We start from the raw sequence: 19,844 nt of genomic DNA, 5'->3' as shown, positions 1-19,844 counted from the left end.
TTTTTGTGTTTCCTCTTGAAGGGCTTCTAGCTGTTTACCTTGTTCTCCTGTATTTCTTTGAGGGTGCTGTATGTCTTTCTTAAAGTCCTTTCTTAAGGTTTCTTAAAGTCCTTTCTTAAAGTTCACCATGAGAAGTGATTTTATATCTGAATCTTGCTTTTCTGGTGTGATGGTGTGTCCAGGACTTGCTATGGTGGGAGAATTGAGTTCTGATGATGCCAAGTAACCTTGGTTTGTGTTGCTTATATTCTTACACTTGCCACTCATCATTTAGTTATCTCTAGTGCTACCTGCCCTTGCTAAATCAGACTGGAGCTTGTCCTTCCTGTGATCCTGGTTGTGTCAGAACTCTTCAGAGTCAGGCTGTTTCTGTGATCCTGTGATTCTGGGATCCTGTGATCCATTGGCTTATTAGAGCATCTGAGAGTGCAGCAGCTTCCTCTGGGTATTGTGGGACTAGCTTCAGAGTTTACGCCCAAGGTCTGCTCAGGGCACCAGCCCAGATAGAGCAGAAGGAACCCTAGCCACTCTGTTGGCGGGAGTTCCTGTGTGCCTGGTCCCACTGGTCCCAGTTACTCCCGGTGTTGGGACAGATGTGTCCCCCTCACCTCTAATCCTGAGAGTGTCAGAGCGCCTGGGAGTGGAGCAGCTTCTGGGTGTGTGGGTCTGGCTGCAGAGGTTGCGCTGAAGGTCTGCTCAGGACACCAGCCCAGAGAGACTGGAAGGAACCCGAGCCACTCTGCTGATGGAGTTCCTGTGTGCCTGGTCCCGCTGGTCCCAGTTACTCTTGGTGTTGGGACAGATGTTGGCTCCTCCTCACCTCTGATCCTGAGATTCAATATCAATCTTTTAAGAATTGTTTTTAAAATGATGTGTCTCTGTGTATGTGAGTATATGCACCACTTTTATGCAGTACTCTAGGTGGCCAGAAGAGGGCAGAAGATATCCCTGGACCTGGAGTTACACGTGATTGTGAGCTGCCTGTTGCAGGTGCTGGGAACCAAATTCATGTTCTTTGAGGAGTGAGCAGTACATGCTTTTAAATGTGAAGCCGTCTCTACAGCTCAGTATCAGTCTTCAAAACAGTTTATCTAAGCATTGCCAAGTCCAGTTGTAATAGCTCATTCTATACTATAAGCGCTCTAAAGCCACAAGGATTACCTCAAGTTTGAGACCAACCAATCTGATCTACATAGTAAGTTCTAAGCCACCCAGGGCTACATAGCAAGGCCCTGTCACAGAAAACCTCAGTGGGAGGAAAATCAGTTACTTGTTATGCTTGCTTAAAAGTAATGCAAAACTTGTATTGCTTAATTCAATGTGCTAGGTGTATTTTTGGGTCTGACTTCTCAATGCTGACTCAGGCCTAGGTTATGCTAACTTGTATGCCAGTTCCCCTGAAGTAACCATAATCTGGAATTCATAAAGAGCAAGTTTTTGTGTTTTCTATATGTAAACAAACAAACAAAAATGCAAAAAACCAAACAACCCCCAAAATTTGAAAATAAAATTTCTTTCTTAGATTACTATTCATTTTAATTTGTAGAGAAAATGCTTCATATAGCTACTAATAAACATTTTGGTATGATAGTATATTGCCTTTTCAGAAGGCCGATAACTGCCATTTATTTTTGATTTAGATTTATTTTTTTGTGACAGCCGGAATTTGAAAACTGTTACCGATCAGATGCAGATAGAGATACACTTTTTTATTCATCAGTTAATAGAAGGAGTTGCACGTTCTTGTCACACATTCTGTGTTAGCTGTCTGTTTTGTCATTATTGCTAGGGCTGCGGCAGCCTGAGGGAAGAATGGAGTAAATCAGCCAATACAGTAGCTTAGAGAGACATTCGAAGAGCAGCTGTGATGATGATCTCTTAGTGACAGCCTCAGTAGCCATACGAAGTCAGTGTAAGGCTTGGCTGCTTTAAGCAGTTGCAGGATAGGTTCGTCACCATGCCTCCTTAACCCCAAACCATGCACTAGTTTTGAAAAGGCTAATTGTTTTACAGGATGCAGAGGAGAGCTCTCAGGCACATTCTACTCAAATCTCCAGTTTAGAAATCATTCTTGGAGGATCTCTGTCCAAGTTTGCATTTTGTTATTACAATGAACACTATGGCCAAAAGCAACTTAGAGTCAGTCAGGACAGGGACTCAACAGGAACCCAGAGAAGGAAACTGAAGCAGAAGCCCTGGAGGACTCTGCTTAAGGCCTGGCTCCTTCCTATTCTGCTCCCTTTTACCACAGTAGTGATGAAGAAAATGCCCCCCCCCCCCCCCGGGCTTGCCCAAGGTCAGTTGGTTGGAGGCCATTCTTCTGTTGAGGTTCCCTCTTCCCGTATGTGTCAGGTTGACAACCATTACAGTTTTCAAACTGAAAAGTAAGTTGGTGGTAGAGGGGCTCAAAATCGAGTCTCTTTGTTCTGGGAACCTGAACTGTGGCAGCTCTCCCCTGGGACTCTGCTGTTCTTTTTTTGTGTAGCTGGCTGGGTCTGGGGCCAGCCACTCACTTTCTGTTGAGTATTTATTTCACTAGTGTGGCCCCAAAATGAAAAGTTTGCAAATGTTGGATGTAAGGTCATTGTAATAATTTTATCCTGAGAGCCTAAGAGAATTCTTTGCTGATTTTAATTAGGAAAGAAATTAACTCTTAATTTTAAAACCTCAGTCTTGTAGTTGGGGATGAATTAGGAAGGAAACAAAACAGAAGGCAGACACGGTAGAGAATGGAAATGCGTTAATAGTTCAGGGAAAAGGGCTGGAGGATGGACAGAGATGAAGGACTTGAGGAATTCACCCATTTGGAGTGAGCAGCTGTCTAGCAGCGCAGTGGTGGAGAGGTGCCTGCTTCCATCTAGAAGAGATGCTTTAATTGGGAAGCTGTGGAAACTGACAAGTGCTTGGAAAAGTCTAGCCTGTCTGCTCTGTTCTCAGAGAACTGGCTTTTAAACCATCTAGATAGGTTAATTAAGTCTGCTTGGAGAATAGCTTTGGTTCTGAGACATGGGATCTCTTAACAATGAAAGTGATATTTTGCAGAGGGATTTGGCATTAAGGACTACATTACAAATCTGATGACTTTGATAACCTTTCTGGTGGTGACACACTCGACTGGCATTTTTCCTGGACCCTAAAGACCTGCTTTTGCTAAAATTACAGCATATTATTGCATCACAGTCTTGTGTTTTAAATTCATAACTAGTGGATGTGTTGACTTAGGTGAAACCCAGAATGCTTGCTAGTTGTTATTTGATTAAATTACGTTGTTTGTTCCTTTGTTTGTTTTTGGACCTCTTCTGCCACTAATTTACAGCCCCAATCCCTAAGACCTACGTTAGAATATTTTAAACATTGTATCTCTATTTTTATTGATAAAACATGAGTTTGGTAAAAAGTTTGTTTTCTGTTTTCGGGAAATCTTTCCTGAGATGATCGGTGTGAGGATACCCTGTATAATAAATACCAAAGGGTGTCCTGTAGACTTTGGTTTAGTAGAATATAAGAACTCTTTTGATGTGAATTAAATCCAAAAGAGATTTATCTTGTTTTGTTGTCTTGAGTCTATCTCACATTCTCTGACTACTTTGGATGGATGAGTGTCTTTACTCCCTAGGGGAAGTCCTCAGAAGGGAATACAGTTCATATGGCTATACATACACCAGAAGCTGGTGTGTTGTTGTTTGGTGCATGACATTTATTGCAAGGGTTTGGCTTTCAGTTCTAGTCTCCTAGATTTATTTGAGGTCACATTTCAGTGTTCAATGCTTTTAGTTTTGAGTCTTAGGAGATGTTTTTGGTTTCTTACAGTAACATGGTTGTTAAAATTATGGAAATTATGGGGGAGTTGATGTGAACGCCGATTCCATAGTGAAAGTTCCTCTCCGAAATGCTGTTATCCTGGTATCATACTGGAAAGCTTTTCATACATCTTATGTTTAGTGCTTTCTCAGGTTTTAGATACAAAGATAACATGCTTGTGAGTAGAGGCTGGTCCACAAACTCAGATGTCTGGGCTCTTCCATTCCTTTCTCATCATTTGAAGCCCAGTAACTTAATTTATGTTCTCAAGGCAACATAGTTGACTTTTGCTTTTGTTTTGCTTCTCCATCCTGGTGCCTCAGCCTGCTGAGTGCTGGAAACATAGTTATTCAATCCTGATGAATTAATGATTAAGTCCTTGATTTAAAGCAGAAGTGTTCCCTTATATTTGAGCACGGCCTCCCTGGCTGCTTCCCCTCCTTCGTGTCCCCTCAGCAGTCCTGTTTGCCTCAGTGTCCCCCTTCCCCTGCCACTCTCCTGATCCTGTTCTCTGATTTCAGCTAACAGCCAGATCACTGCCTGCTGTGCAGTCAGATGAACGACTTCAGCCTCTGCTCAACCACCTCAGGTAATGGAAAGGCGAAGCCTTGTCATGCTTTTCAATGCTAAACCACCCTCAGTGTCTAAATGTTACCTTTATTTGCTTGAATTCTGTTAATCAACTTGAATAATTGACTATCCTTGGCTCTAGGATGCTGAACAAGTTCCTTCAATAAGAATGTATAAACTATTTGTTTATACACTTATACTATTTAAGATTTATACTATACACACAATATATATGTATATCTGTATGTATGTATATATGTATATATAAACTACTTATACATTTATACCATCTCCTGACTTTATTTGATCTCAGGTATTTGAAGTATAAATGGTCATAACTCTCTTATTTGCTCCAAGTCGTTCTCTCTATGTTTGTGTGTGTGTGTGTGTGTGTGTGTGTGTGTTTTTTTTCCCCCCAATACAGGGTTTCTCTGTGTAGTTCTGGCTGTCCTGGAACTCACTCTGTAGACCAGGCTGGCCTCGAACTCAGAAATCTGCCTGCCTCTGTCTCCCAAGTGCTGGGATTAAAGGCCTGTGCCACCACTGCCCTTCTCTCTCTACATTTTTATTTAGCCTACTTATATTCACATGACTTACGCAGTCAAAAATATTGTTTCTCTGTATGCTTTCTAAGTTTTAAGTTTTTAAAGATTTAGTTACTTTCTTTTATGGGTATTCTGGATGTCTATATGCAGGTGCACCCTGTTCTTTCCTTGTGGGAAGAGGTCCAGGAGGGCGTCAGATGCCCTGGAACCGCGTTGTGAGCCTCCTTGTTGGTTTGGGAACTGAACCCTGGACCAAAAAAGCAGCAAAAGCAGCCAGTGTTCTTACACACCGCACCTTCTCTGTCCCTGAGTTTCCCCTTCTCCCTTGTCACTTAGAAATTGTACATTCAGCCATTACTATTTTTCATCTTTTCCACTGCCTCCTTTCCTTTTCTTTGCTCGCTTGGGGTCAGCGACTTTCATTTTTCCATGTAATTGATTTTATGGGACAAGAGTGTGGGGCGTGAGTAAGACTAGTGTCTATGGTGTCTAGTGGCATTCATCCTATACACGTTTGCTTCACCTCCTAGAGCTGCACTCACGGGTCAAGAAACCTAGACCTCAAGTTTGAGTATGTTGTTCGATCTCTACTCTCTGTCCCTTCTAAATCTTTTGATTTTATCTTCAAAGTGTCTCTTTTACTTCACTCGCTTACTATCTGTTCTCCTCTACTCATGCTTTCCTCTCTGATGTAGCTCACACTCCTGCCAGATGTGATTACATTCTCGGCTTTAGCTGCTATTGCCCTCTGCCTCCCTTCATTCTGCTTAAAGCCTGAGCTTGGTGCCCACTCAGGAATTCTTGCTGGTAAGAACCCTAACCAGAGAATGGTTATGTGTCCTTTAGGCCAGGTGTCATGTTCTCTGGTCATGTAGTTCCTTCTTAGCCTGACCTATGTAGAGGTAGTTTCCTGCTATTGCAGGATTTGATGCTGTTCTTGTCCTCCCTCTGCCCGTAGCCAGGGAAATACCCACATCTCCTAGGTGCTATGTGTTCTGCAGAGTGAAGTGCAACATATCCTACAGATGTCTCTGACATATTTTTTTTCCTTCTGAATGAAATTTTTATATTTTATAAATCAGTTTGCCCTAAATCTCACTGGTTCCACACATAAGTCAAAGAGGTTGCCTCCTAGCTCTAGTGGATACTTGATTGTGTGCAATCATGATAGATTCTCTTCCTTCCATCTCAGTATGGTAATTGTCACCTAGAATTTAGATTAACTACCGACATCTCTTTGAGTCCTTGAAAGTTGCACAAACTGTACATTTGTTTAGGGCTTTCATTCTCCGCGGAGTTCATTCAAGACCAGTTGCTAGGCAACCAGGGCTGGATGTTGCTTTTTTATTGTTATTAAACCAAATGGCTTCTCATTTTATTACTGTGTCAGAGACATCTGTAGGTAGGGTGGCAGCTGGTATGCATAGCTTGGCAACTCCTGTTCTACAGAGTAACCCTAAGGAGTGTGTGCCTTTCAAGCATATTGGATTGTCTCTTGGCTGTCAAGTATGATGTTTTTCTTTGATCTTTCCTTTTTTAAGGCCAAGGTGGCAAAGAACTAGACTAAGGACATAGCTCAGTGGGTAGAGTGCTTTTAAAGTTAGCATGAAACCCTGGATTGATCTTTCCAACATGACATCAGCAGGGTGTGGCGACATATGCTCTTGGGAGGTAGAGGCATGATGGTTACAACTTCAAGGTCATTATCCACTGTGTAGAGAGCTGTAGGCAGACCTAGGATGCATGGGACTCAAGGGAGGGGGTGGGGAGAGGGGGGGATGCTGATCACGTAATTTGAGAGAGTCTAATGGCAATCTTGTTAGGAAAAAATAATTATCATTGAATGGCACGAACTATATAACTTGTGTGACTTAGAGGGTGTTATTGGAATCATTATTTGTCCTAACATTGGTGCCTCTATGATGAAAGAGGAGAGAATAGCATTTGAATAGCATTTTAATTAAATTTCTCAATAAATCTCATTTGGGAGATTATTCTGTTACCTGTAAAAGTCAAAGGAACAGTAGAGAGGAATTGCCAAATTATTTTATAGAATCTCATCACTCAGAATTAGTGCAATACTTTTGCTAACCTGGTAATCTAGGCCATTTTGTTATAAGATATTACTGAGGCTGAAGATGTAATATATCCATATTTTCTCATTGAATTTAGCTCTCTTATTAAAAGTTAATTACAGAAAACCATTTGCCTGAGTATCGTGTAGAAGTAAGTTTATTTTTATTTATTTATTTATTTAATTTTTATTTTTTTTTTTTGAGACAGGATTTCTCTGTGTAGCATTGGAACTCACTCTGTAGACCAGGCTGGCCTTGAACTCAGAAATCCACCTGCCTCTACCTCCCAAGTGCTGGGATTAAAGGCATGTGCCAGAAGTAAGTTTATTTTCATGTTAGCAGCACTCAGTAGTTACTGAGTGCACACTATGTGCCAATTGAGTGCCCATTATGTGCTGATGAAGTAAGGTACAGTTTGTTATCAGAGAATTAACAGGTTTGGCTTCATCCAAGAGATCGGTGTGTTAGTGGTTTACAAACCTTGCTAAGCTTTTGATTAGAACAGGATAGCAGGCACACAGCTTTATTAATCAACCTGCTTTCCCATGTGAGGACTTTCTTAAATGATGGCACCAAGGCTCACTTGCTTTACATTTGTTCTCTCTAGCTCAGTAGTGACTCAAATTGGCTGCTCAAATCAGAGGAGGCCTTAATCCTACTTGTAGAATGTTGTCTTTAACTCCAGAATAAAGGAGAGGGAGACTAAGGTTGCTGGAGAATTAATAATTTCTGACAATTTATATTTGAAATGATTGCAAGGACAATATGAACTAACTAGCACCCTCAGAGCTCCCAGGGTCTCAGCTACCAACCAAGGACTGCACATGGAGGGGTCTGATTGTTCAGGCAGCATGTGTATAGTAGAGGATTGCAAATTCGATCATCAATAGGAGGAGAGGACCTCGGCCCTGTGAAGGTTCTGTGCCCCAGTGTAGGGGAATGCCAGGGCCAGAAAGTGGGAGAGGCTGGGGTGGCAGGCATTGGGAGGGGGGAGGTAACAAGGTTTGTTCTTGTTGTTTTTGTTTGTTTGTTTGTTTTTTGCAGGGGAAATTGGGAAAAGAGAAATTTACATGTAAATAAAGAAAATATCTAATAAAAATTTAATATATTCATTATATATGTATGTATATATATGTATGTATGTATATATATATATATATATATATATATATGTATAAAGAAATGATTGCAAGGAACATGTAAAGGTTCTATCTAGTGAGTAGCTAGATACAGGCCTACAGTGTAAGGGGGATTTTAATGTGGGCTGTGTTTGCTCCTCGCTCTCTAGGTGATGGCTACAGTCAGGGAAATGGTTGAGGTTACCAAGGAAGAGCGATGAGAGAGGAAATGTCTTGAATCCACAGCGTATTGGAGTTTTAACCATTGGGGTGGGGTGGGAGGTGAGTCAGAAGAGAAACTGGTAGAAATACCTTGGAGAGATCTCTCTAAGGCCTAGCCAAAACACAGTGAGAGGACATTGTTTCAACGATGTCAAACCAAAGGAAAGCTTAGAGCACTGTCATACACCACAGGGAAGTTAGGTAAGAGGTATACAATGCTGACTGAATGTAGCCTTTGGACTTAGTACAGTGTTATAATAATGGTACAGCTGGAGGTCTGTCCTACCAAGGAATAAATAAGAAATGAAGCCGTGGGGATAGGACACGCAGCTTCCTCTTAGGCTTCACCCTAAAGGCAGGGAAGGAAGGAGGGGTACACTCATGGGCTTCTGGCTTGAAGAAAGTTCTAGTTTTTCTGTTAAATTGCAGGGGTAGGCACAATAAACTTTTTTTAAACTAATGAAGTTATTTATTTACTTTCCAGTCTCCTGTAGAAGCTTCCCTCCCTCTAACCTACCCCCTTTCTCTTCAGAGGAGGGCATACCTCCTCCCATGGATATCCACCAGCCTTGGCTTATTAAGTTGTAGTAAGATTAGGCACATCTTCTCCTGTTGAGGCTAGATGAGGCATAGGTGAAAGGAATCCAAAGGCAGGCAGTGGAGACAGAGACAGCACGTATTAGGAGTACAGGTAGACACATTCATGGGTGTGTCTGTCCTTAAAAAGTGGCAGAACTTTAGAGGAAGTTCTCCTCATGAAAGCTTAGTTTCTTTAAAATGAAAACTACAGCCCACCTCTCTCCTCAGAAGAGACACAGTGATGGTCCTCTGTATTCCCAGGGATTTGGGAGATCAAGACAAGTGGTGACTTGAACACTAGGGTTCCAGGCCATGTGACTTAACACAGAAAAAACCCTTTTAGAAAACAATTAAAAATGGTGATGAATAAATACTTTTTTTTTTGAATGAATACTTTATAATATATTACTTTTTAAAGTTTTTTTCCTTAGGAATACTCTTCGATTAGGAAAATTAACTGGTTTTGAGTTGCTGAGAAACCAAAGAGAACAACCAAAGAAACAACAACAATCCCCCCTCCACATACAAAATTCCAGAATAGGGGAGAGAATTTGTATGGATACTTTCTGTTTTTCTTAAACCAAGCATCGTTAACTGTCTGTGTAAGCTCATTGTCGCTCCTGTGGCTCTCCCACTGCATTTCCTAGGCATGGTTATTTAACGTACTGGTTTATTTTTGAGCCATACAAAGATCTTTGGTTATGCTCCCATGAACCTAGGCGTTTACTGTAAAGGAGAGTTTTTTACTCCCTAGCCCTGTGCACATGAGATAGTATTTGTAAAGTAGCATGATTTTTAAAAAATATGTATTTGTTTAGTTATGTATATGTGTAAAACAACTTGCAAGAGCTGGTTTCTCTCCTCTTCCTCCTGGTGGCCCTGAGGACCAAACCCAGGTTAGCAGTGGTGGCAAGCACCTTCACCCACTGGCCCAGGGTGAATAATAAAAAGTATTATTTCTACTTACTATCTCACTCAGAATTTAAAGTATGAAAGCATAAGATTAGAGAAGAAAACTTGGATACCAGTTTTCCATACAGTAATTTGCCAGAGAGACTTTATCCCTTCAATATACTATAGTGCTTCCCCATTGTGTGTGTACCTCTCCTGTAGCCTCTGCTTTAAGACAGGAGCAGTGGAGTGTGTTACCAATCACCTTCCTTGTTATTCTTATTTAATGCCTTGTCCTTTATTGAAGAATAAATAACTTAAACTATGGTTGCTATACTCTTTCTCCTAACTCTATCATCCTGTTTCAGCTTGAGTGAATTAGAACTTAAATAGCATTAATACAACCAAGCAGCCAGGAGTCTGTTCCATGCAGAGGATTAACTTTTACAGCATCCTGAATCTGTAAAGTAGTCATGCTGATCTTATAACATCACTTACAGTAATGAAAACACCTCCCTTCCTCTGTATTACTGTGTCATATTATTATAGCTGCTTGTACAGAATTCTTGTTCCTAATGCAGTGCATTTGCTTAATATGCACTTGTTTCTGTTTAGTCCTTTTGAGAATGTGGTGTCACTAATCTCATGTCAGATAGGCAGCCTCTTAAGGAAGCTTCTCCTAGTAGGCACAGTGATAAACTCTGAAGTGTTTTCTCTTTGAATAAGCTCTCATTTTCAAATGAGAACATTGTGTTGGTGTTCATGTGTCAATTGTGGTAAAAATTAAAGTAAATGTCAGCAAATGGTTTGTAGACTGGGGCTCCCACCAGTCAGAGGCTGCAGTGAAAGCCAGGTTAATTGACACACACAGGCGTCAGCTGTCGCCAGCTCTCTCTTGTCCCCAGTTTCATGAACCTATGGATTTCCTTTCATTCACGCAGCAACACAGCTTTTAGTCCCTGGTTATTGCAGAGCTCTGTGCAATAAATTCCTAAGATTATTCAGGGTTATTATAAACAAAATAAGTTAGAATGTATACTTTTTAATTTATAACCTTAGAATTATATTTTTTTATACCGGTATCAATAATGATCATATGTTCTTAAGGATATATTTGCTAAACATTGGATTTAGAGCTTTTAGATATGGTCCCTTAACTCCAATATATTTACACAGGAGAAAAGAACCAACATTTTTGAACCCATACAAGTAGGGAAAAGACAAGGCTTAGGAGAGGTGGTGTATGCACATGGATTAGTTTAGGAATATAAGGTTGGCTCAGCAGTCAGTCTCGTGTACTGCTCTTCCAGAAGACCAGTGTTCCATGTCCAGAACTCACATCTACCTGTAGCTCCAGCTTCAGGGGCTCTGACACCTTCTTCTGGCTTCTGTGGGCACTTGCACAAGGAGACACCACAAAGAGACTAGCCTCACCTATTACATACTTCTGGCTTAGTGACATTCTGCTTCACCTTAGGCCCAAAGCAATGGAGTAAGCCTACACTTCTCAAACCATGACCCAAAATAAATATCTCCCTCCTTAAGGTAGTCTTCAGAAGTATTGTCACAGTGGAAAGATAACTAACATGGGTAAGCTTGTAAAAGCTTCCCTTCCAGGCTAGTGGTAAGACATTCGAGTAACTGAAGGTTATGAGAGTCATAAGGGAGGGTAGGTCCTTTTGTCTTGGTGTGGGTTTTGTGTCTTTGTGTTTTCCAATGGTCTTAGAAGACCCCTGTGAAATGGTCATTCAACACCCTCCAAAGAGGCTGTGCCTCACAGCTGAGCAGTTTACCTGTGCAGGGGTGTAGCAGAGACTGCACAGAGGAGGGACAGTTGAAGCCCCCCAGTTGACTAGGACTCTTCTGCTTGAGCCAAGTGCTAAGATGACAGGTGTATGACTCCACCCCTGGCTCCAGAGTTCTTCATGGCAACTGGAGGTGTGAACAAGAATGGCTTCCATATATGTTTGCATGTATAGTCTCTAGTTCATAAATCCTTCTGTTTCAGAAGGATTAGGAGGTGTAGCCTGTTGGTGTAGATGTGTTCATATTGGTGGGGGTATGTTTGTGGGGGGTGGGCTTTGAGGCTTTAAAAGCCCCTCACTTCCGACAGTCATGTTGCCTGTGGATGAGGATGTAAAGCTCTCAGTTACTACTGCACCACCATGCCTGTCTGCTCCTGCCATGATAACGATGGACTAAACCTCTACAACTGTAAGCAAGTCCCCCACTCCAAAATGGTTTCCTTTATGAGTTGCCTTGGTCATGACCTCTCTTCATGCCAATAGGACAGTAACTAAGACAGCAACATTACCAGAACAGTCATTCTTAGTTTTTTTATGTGGGTGGTAATTGTCTAGAATGTGGTCTTTATGAGAGTAAAGAATTTGCTCATCTCTTGTATCTTTGTTTCTTCATTACTTAAACAATGACTGTCATAGTAAGACCCTAGTGGCTATGAGAATCTAGTGCATGGGTGAATGAATGAATGATAGAAACACTTTGAGCTCTACACTTTTGCAATTCATTCACTTTTTCAAAGTTACTAAATACTGAGTCTGAATGAGATCCTAGTTTATTGATGGTATTCTGAGTGTCAAACCCAGAGCCTGTCTCGTGGTAACCAAGAATCTACTCTAGCACTGAGATGATTAGACCCATAGTCACAGAGTTTTTAGTCATTTCCGTTTCAACACTTTATCTTCTCAGGCAGGAGTTTTGTCTTTGTCTTTGTGACTTACGAATTGTCCATGTTCACAGGACTTTCCATTCCTGTGTGACTCTGAAACTTACTGAATCTCACAGACTAATATTTAAATAACAAAACTGTTAGGACTTGAATACCTGAAACAGAACCCTTAGACATGATGAGACTTCAGTGACTGTTTCAGGATTAAAGGAAAGTGCATTATGTGATTCTTTGAGCTGTGACTTTTAGTAAAAATCTCATTAGCTGTCTCCATACCTTTTGCCTGACCACCCCAGCCCTGCTAATGTTGAATAATCTGAAAAGCCTACACAATTTCGCCAAGCACAGTATCCTTTCTATCTATGAAGAAGAGTGTGTGTGTGTGTGTGTGTGTGTGTGTGTGTGTGTGTGTGTGTGTCGGGGGGTGGGGGATCCGTCTTAGAGTACCATGAACAGGATTCCAGCTCTGGAAGCTATTCGTAAGAGAATGAGAGTCAGCCATCAGTTACCACGTTGATTGTTGCTGAAACCTGCATCACTTAGGGATTGCCCTAGCTGGAGTGACGGGAGTGAAGAAATGGCAGATGCAGCTCAGAAGAGCTAGGATTGGGTGGGCACATGTTCTGATGGAGACTGGCAGTGGCAGCCAGAAACTCTGTGCTTATTATGTCCAGCATACAGGAGAAGGGGATGGGTTGGCTGATCAGAGCAAGGGTCTCTGTAGGGATCAATCTCAGCGCTAGTCATCTAGGAGGAGGATCATGCAGTTGATAGTTTTGTTACACTGGTTTTAGCTGAAGGCCAGCCTCTGGCCAACATTGTACTCAAACAGGGGACAGACAACTTTGCCGTTCCCCCAGCTTTACCTGTGAAAGGCTTAGTCACCCTGTGGGTCTGAGGCATTGGGGTCTTTGACGTGGCCATTCTCATGTCAGCAGTACACGTCTACTTGGGACTTCGTCTGTTCTCCACATTGTTTGCAGGAAGTTCATTCTTCCAGCCTCTTCTTATTCACTAGTGTCCCAGCAAGCACCCTTTCCTAGTCTTGGGTATTCTGAACCAGAGGCTAACAGCCTGCTCCAGACCATCATTCACTGAACATTATACCTCCAGAATATGCCCCATAATAAAAGTAATGTAAGGCTTTTACTGGTACAGGCAGAGAGGTTTGTTGTTGGCCTTGTATGGTTTTTATGACACATGCACATACACATGTATATTCTATGTGTATTTTATATGTTTTTATGGCATATATATGTGTGTGTGTGTTTAACTTTATGAGTGTGTGTGTAAGAGAGAGTAACAGATTCATAGATATACTCACATTTTATAATCCAAGTTGGCTTCAAGTCTAGAGTTCCGGGTGTGCACCGGGATGCTCTCCCTGAATGTTAAATTTGAAACAGACTTTAAAGAAAAATGCACCTATTTAAGACTATCTTTTGCCCAGTTTTGACAAATGTAGGCTGCTTCTATTTTTGCCAAAGCCTAATATGCAGAATCCAGTTTCATTGCAGTTTATTGGATTGTTATGGTTATACATTGGAATAAGCAAAACCTGGGCCACATGGGGGAGACGAAGGCAACTGGCGTGAAACAGCAGCAGTATGGGGGCAGCGCTTACCAGCAGCAGAGCCTCGCTTGCTCCTCCTCCTTACCATTGCACCTCCTGCTCTCCCGAAATACAGATTGTACTGCATATTGTCTGATGATAGGTTTCTGAGTAGACTTTTAAGAAATAAAATTGAGCAAAATCCATGCTTGTGGAAAAATAATTTATATTCAATTTTGACCAAACTTTATTGCTCGTGTTCTCATTTGGAATAAGTGCCAGGAAACTCACCTGGGCTAACAAAAGTCAGATACCATTTACAGGGGTTGAGCTGTAAAAAGAAACTCATTTCGATTTCAGTGGTGACAGCTGCTGAATGAGTTCTCTTGCGATGTCCTTCGCAGCAGGAAACGACATGTTGGGACTCTGTCTTCCATGATTTCATATCCACCCAGCAAATTCACGCTGCAGGGGGATTTGCTTTCTAAATGTCTTGAACAGCCTAGCTGATGTGGGCAGAGTGGTGTTTTTGTTTTTGTTTTATTTTATTTTTTATTTTTATTTTTTATTTTTAATGTCCAAACTAGGTAAAGTTGTGGTTGCAAAATGGGTATCTGTGTGACATGCAGAAACAAACCCCTGTCTTCTCTTTCTGAAATTGTTTTCCTCTGTGCTGTTAACAGAGGTGGCTTTATTTGACAGGGGCAGACTGGAACTTGGGATTCTTTACAGAATGACGTAAGCCATTACTGTTGATTTTGGTAGATGCCTTAACTTACCTTTCATGGACCAAACCCACGTGATTTCTGACACTCCAGTTGGTTCAGATCCCTTGGGCTTTCTTTTCTGATTTCTTGTTTTATATCATCGTGAAAATGATAAACTCAAGCCTACCTGATGGAGAGGGGGGAGTGGTGCTGACCTCCAGGTTCTGTTCTGTGGTGCTGGGGAGTATGTCACTCAGTATGTTCTGTATACTGTGCTTGGGAACATCATCTTCCTATACAACTGAATACCCACGGGGCCACACCCTTCCTGTTTTTGCTACTTTTTTGTAACTCCAGAAAGCACTCCCAGTTCACCCTTGGTGCCTTTTACAGGCTGCTCCAGCTACTAAAAGGTAATGTACGCATAGAACAACATTGGAATTAGTAACCTTCCCCGAACTAATTTATCAGGTATTATGAATGAACCAATGAGTAGTTTGTCTTTTTCATTTTATATTTATGGCAAATTGGTATCTCAGATAAGAAACAAAGATCCATTTTCAAGATTCCCTGATTAGTTAATCAAACATTTCTCTTAATATTTGGCATGATAATGATCGTGGACACAGTATAAATTTTATGAACCATTTAAATGGTCTTTTAAAATTTGTTGTTGGAGGAATATTATGACACAAAAGTTTAGGAATATAATTAATTTTAACTTGTTGAAAACTGAACAGTAGTAAAAATGAGTCGTCTTCTGAATGAATATTTTCTATTGGATCTGCATGTGTGCTGTTATTCAACAATTAATGTAAAAAAAAAAAACAAACAAAATCAAGCCATGAATTGGAAAGAAAGCTCAGAAGAGAAGCAAAGAAAGAGTGAGATGATGTAATTGTTATAATCTCAAAAATACAAAGGTAATAAGAGTGCTATCACTGATTCTCTTTATCTAATATAATCACTATGACATATTTATAAAACACATGCATTATCTTAACACCACAAAATAAGAATGCACCTAGAGTCACCCATCACAGTGTCGTCAGGCTTTCTTCCGTTTAGAAGCGTGTGGTACCGAGGTTGACGGCAGTTTGGGTAGAGACCCACAGCCCTCACATTTCTTGGTTCCGGCAACAGTCATCTTCAGAAGCATCCCTTCACCTCTCCATGCAAAGCCAGCATTGCTAGGCCGCGAGTCATTCTTTGAGGCAGCGTTGCTTACTTGCATTCTGTCCGTGTCTTGATCTTTGAGTTGCTGTCAGTGCTTCTCTGTGAGAAAGCAGGAAAGTCATCCCTGGAACTGCTTCAGTGACCTAAGGGATTCCATCAGTTCAGTCTTTATTCTTGGGACCAAAAATATGCAACAAACACCTTCTGATTTCAGCTCATGGGTTCAGTGTGCCAGGGAAGGCCAGGCAGAGTTTGTGGTGCAAGAACATATGGTAGAGGTTCCTAACATCCCAGAGGACCAGGATGCAGAGACCCTGTGCAGGACACATGGGGAGGGTGGAGAGGAAGAGGGAGGAAGGGAAGGAGGGGGGTGTTCCCTTCACAGGTCCACCCTTAGTTATGTGATGCTCGAAATCCAGTCAGGCTTTCCGGACTTAAAGTTTCCTTGGCTTTGAAGATAGATTGGGCATCCAGAGGTTTCTCTCTCTCCCTCCTCTCTCTCACCCTCCCTTCATCCCTCCTGTGTCTATGTGTGTGCCATTACTTGCTAAGCCATCTCACTGACCTGAGCTGTGGGTGACATTTTTAGCATTTAAGCCAGAGCAGAGCTTTTTGTGATTTTGAACTTACATTAAAATTCTTTTAGTGTTTATACTCAAATTGAAGTTTTATTTCATTAAAATAGGTTTTCTCTGTTGAAGGTGAATTTGTATCTTGGAAGCATTCAAGTGACTGAGCTGTAATTCTTGGCTTGTCTGTCTTTTCCCCTAAGTTATATCCATTCTTTCCCAGAAAAATCTAAATTCATCTGTTCAGATAAGTCAAGCTGTCACCTTCCCTGGCCTAGATGTAATACTGCCTAAAATATTATTTCAGATTTTTTTTTATTGTCCAGTTTTTCTCCTTTTTGCTCATTTTTCCATTCTGCTTCTTTAAGAGGAAAGTTTTAAGTAAACACTAATTATATCAGTTCGATGGTTGGAGATTCTCAAGGTTTTCCCATTGCCCACAGAGCACGGGATCCAAGGGTTTCTTGTCATCTGTCTTCACTTTCCACGTCTACTCTATCACAACCAGTGTAAGTAGTCTTGAGTGTCTGGGGTCCTCATTGGTTGGCACATAAAGAACCCTTACCATAGGTGAGAAGGGAAGTCACATTCCCAGTTCCATTTCTGTCCTCACTTCTAGTGGATTCTACTTGAGGCTGTACATGGCTGTTGGCTTCCTTTCTGTTTTGGGAGCTGGATGTGTATGCTGTACATATTTTCTGTGTAGTATGCTGTAATTTTCTTTGCCTTTACCCTTTTTCTTGGAAGTTAGCTCATTTGTATGTTATAATGTTAAGACTGATCCATTTTATATAAATAATTGGCATATGTACATATATATATATATATATATTTGGAAGATGTATATGTCTACATCAATCTCTCTCTATATATATACATATTATGCATTTATATAAAATGCATAATATGTATATATGTGTATATGTATATATGTATATGTATATACATATACACATATATACAGCCCCCAAACGACAATCATTTGTATGAAATGTAGGAGTATAAATGTGTGTGTGTGTGTGTTTATTTTTTCCTCTTCCTGAACTTACTTCATTCCTTGCTGTGTAGTTCAGAATGGCCTCACATTCCTAATCCCCTTACCCTGCTACACTGCAGATGTGTGTCTCTGTGCTCTGCTTGTGTTTCTTCTTTATTCCTTTAAACTTAGTATGCCACATTAACCTGGCTAAGACAAGTTCCTGTGGTATAGGAATTATTTGTGTTTTATCAATAACTATCAATAATTATATCTATATATCATTTTACCACTACCTGTGTATTTGCAAATAGTTCTGTTAGATGATTGTAATCACCATTTTTATTTATGCATGTGGATACTGCGGTTTACAAGGGTCAGAGACACAGACTAGCACAGAGTCAAATGGTGTCTCCTCTAGGCGCACACTGACCACTTGCCGTTTGCCTACTGTCTGTTCACTGGTAAAGAATGTAATTCCTCTGCTGTATAAGAATAGACTTTACTGATTGTTACTAGCACATTGAATAAGCCATTTTATGTACTTTCTCCAGCATTTCTAGTCAAGTCTGACTGCAGTAATTCCATTTGACAAATGAGAAAGATGGCAAATCAGGGTCATTACATGACTTCCAGTTGTAGAACTGTCACATGACTTAAAACCTGAAGCAAGAAAGGTCTTCAGACTTCCACTACCCTATGGTGCTTCTCTGCTTAGCTCTAAGACTGGGAAGAAAAGTATGTTTTTATTCTTGGGACTTTACAGAAATAATGGTCGTTTATGCCCATGTAAGAGTCTAAAACGAACTGGGGAGATGGTTCAGTGGATAAATGCTTGTTACACCCACATGAGGACTGGAGTTCAGATCCTGAGCATCCATGTGATCTTGGCATGCCGGGCATGGTGGCCCCCTGTAATCCCAGCACAGGTAAGCTGCCTAACTGGCTGAGTCAGGGAAGTCCACATTTAGACGTTATCTCTAGGCTTTACATACATGTGCACACATACCCAGAAGCCACCCTCACACCTGTGAACCTAAGTGCACATACATTGTACATACATAAACCTGCCAGAACAGTGTAAATCATTAAAGTAACATCAGTGGGTTTTCTGTAGCATGATCTTTGTATGTATCATGTTAAATGTCATTGATGCAGTATGCCAGAGCAAATCGTATATTACTTCCAGAAGAGAGACACTGTGGGAAGGAGACATTTACACTTAGGTCTGACAGTCTCATGAGGTAATTGCAGCATCCCAGCACACTACTGTGGGCTTGTCCTGTAATTCATGGAATATGTTGCTTAATCAGTGGAATTAACCAATTGTGTTTCGAAACAGCAGCAAGGAAAGAAGAAGTCTGTGCCTAATAGACATGAAGTAGGGTCTGGAATTATTTATGATTAACTCAACTCTTGTCTTCAGCGTTTTCTTTAGTTGCATCTCTGTAAGCCATGAGTAGACTGAATACATTTCTCTATGGAATACAGCAGCTGCTCTTTGTTGTGTCAAACTGAATACCATGGGAACTTTATTTATGGGGTTGGACATGGGTAGTAGATCTTGTCATGGATATGAGAGATTACAAGAGACAAATGGCCTCAGATAGTGTGTGTCAACTTGTATTTCCACATTTGTAAATAACACCACAGAGGTGTTTGACCGGAAGAGGATGACAGCATCTAGAAGAAATGGAACAAGAGACAAGTTTGCATTCGGCTGCACAGCAGGCTGGGTGTTTTGATCCTAACACTTTTCTAATTTCCTCATTTGCTTATGTAAGCTAGGTGTTCTCTTGGAGTGGATATGAGGATCTAATTAGAGACTGCACTTGGAGATTTCTCATACTCTTAAGCACTTCAGTATTTTAATGCACTACTACTGCATGCCATGCCTTTAACAAAAATGCTGTCAATTTGGATTTCAATTTGGATCCTCCTGTCAGCATTGACAGCAGGCACCATCATCTCCATTTGACAGAGAAGGAACATGGGATGCCAAAAGGCTAAAAGCTCAGAGACCACCACTGTGGTCAGGGGTGTTTTCTCTTGGACACTCCCCTTTCGTTTTGGGCCTGCTTCAGCATTTCTAATGAGGCTTAAGTGGCAGGTCTAAGCTTTTCCAATGTGGGTTACTTGTAAGACATGAAAGTGCTGCCCTGGGTTAGGAGTCAGGAAATCCAGGCTGCTACTACATTGTGTATTACTAGTAAGTAATTCATTGCATATGACTTATTAAATACATATAAAGTACTTGGCTTTCTGCTAAGCTTCATGTGTAAAATGCCTTATTATAACTTTGATCTTAGAATAAATATTCTCTTTGAAGAGATAAAAGTGTTTACAGATGTCATTTTAGGATTTGGTTCTGTCT

General features: G+C 41.0%; 1 protein-coding gene across 4 annotated transcripts in view; it reads left to right on the top strand.

Annotated features, from left to right (window-relative positions):
• The window catches only part of Prim2 (DNA primase subunit 2), a 218,711-nt gene that overhangs the window by 123,966 nt on the left and 74,901 nt on the right, over positions 1–19,844 (top strand). For all 4 annotated transcript variants that reach the window (XM_031367085.1, XM_031367086.1, XM_031367084.1 and 1 more), the window contains exon 8: positions 4,323–4,390. In XM_031367085.1, coding sequence (XP_031222945.1) covers positions 4,323–4,390 — 68 coding nt within the window. The remainder of the gene's footprint in view (positions 1–4,322; positions 4,391–19,844) is intronic.

This window comes from Mastomys coucha, unplaced genomic scaffold, assembly GCF_008632895.1.
Source record: "Mastomys coucha isolate ucsf_1 unplaced genomic scaffold, UCSF_Mcou_1 pScaffold14, whole genome shotgun sequence".
Taxonomy (NCBI): domain Eukaryota; kingdom Metazoa; phylum Chordata; class Mammalia; order Rodentia; family Muridae; genus Mastomys; species Mastomys coucha.
Note: the sequence above shows the minus strand (reverse complement) of the source record. Positions and strands in the feature narration are given on the sequence as shown.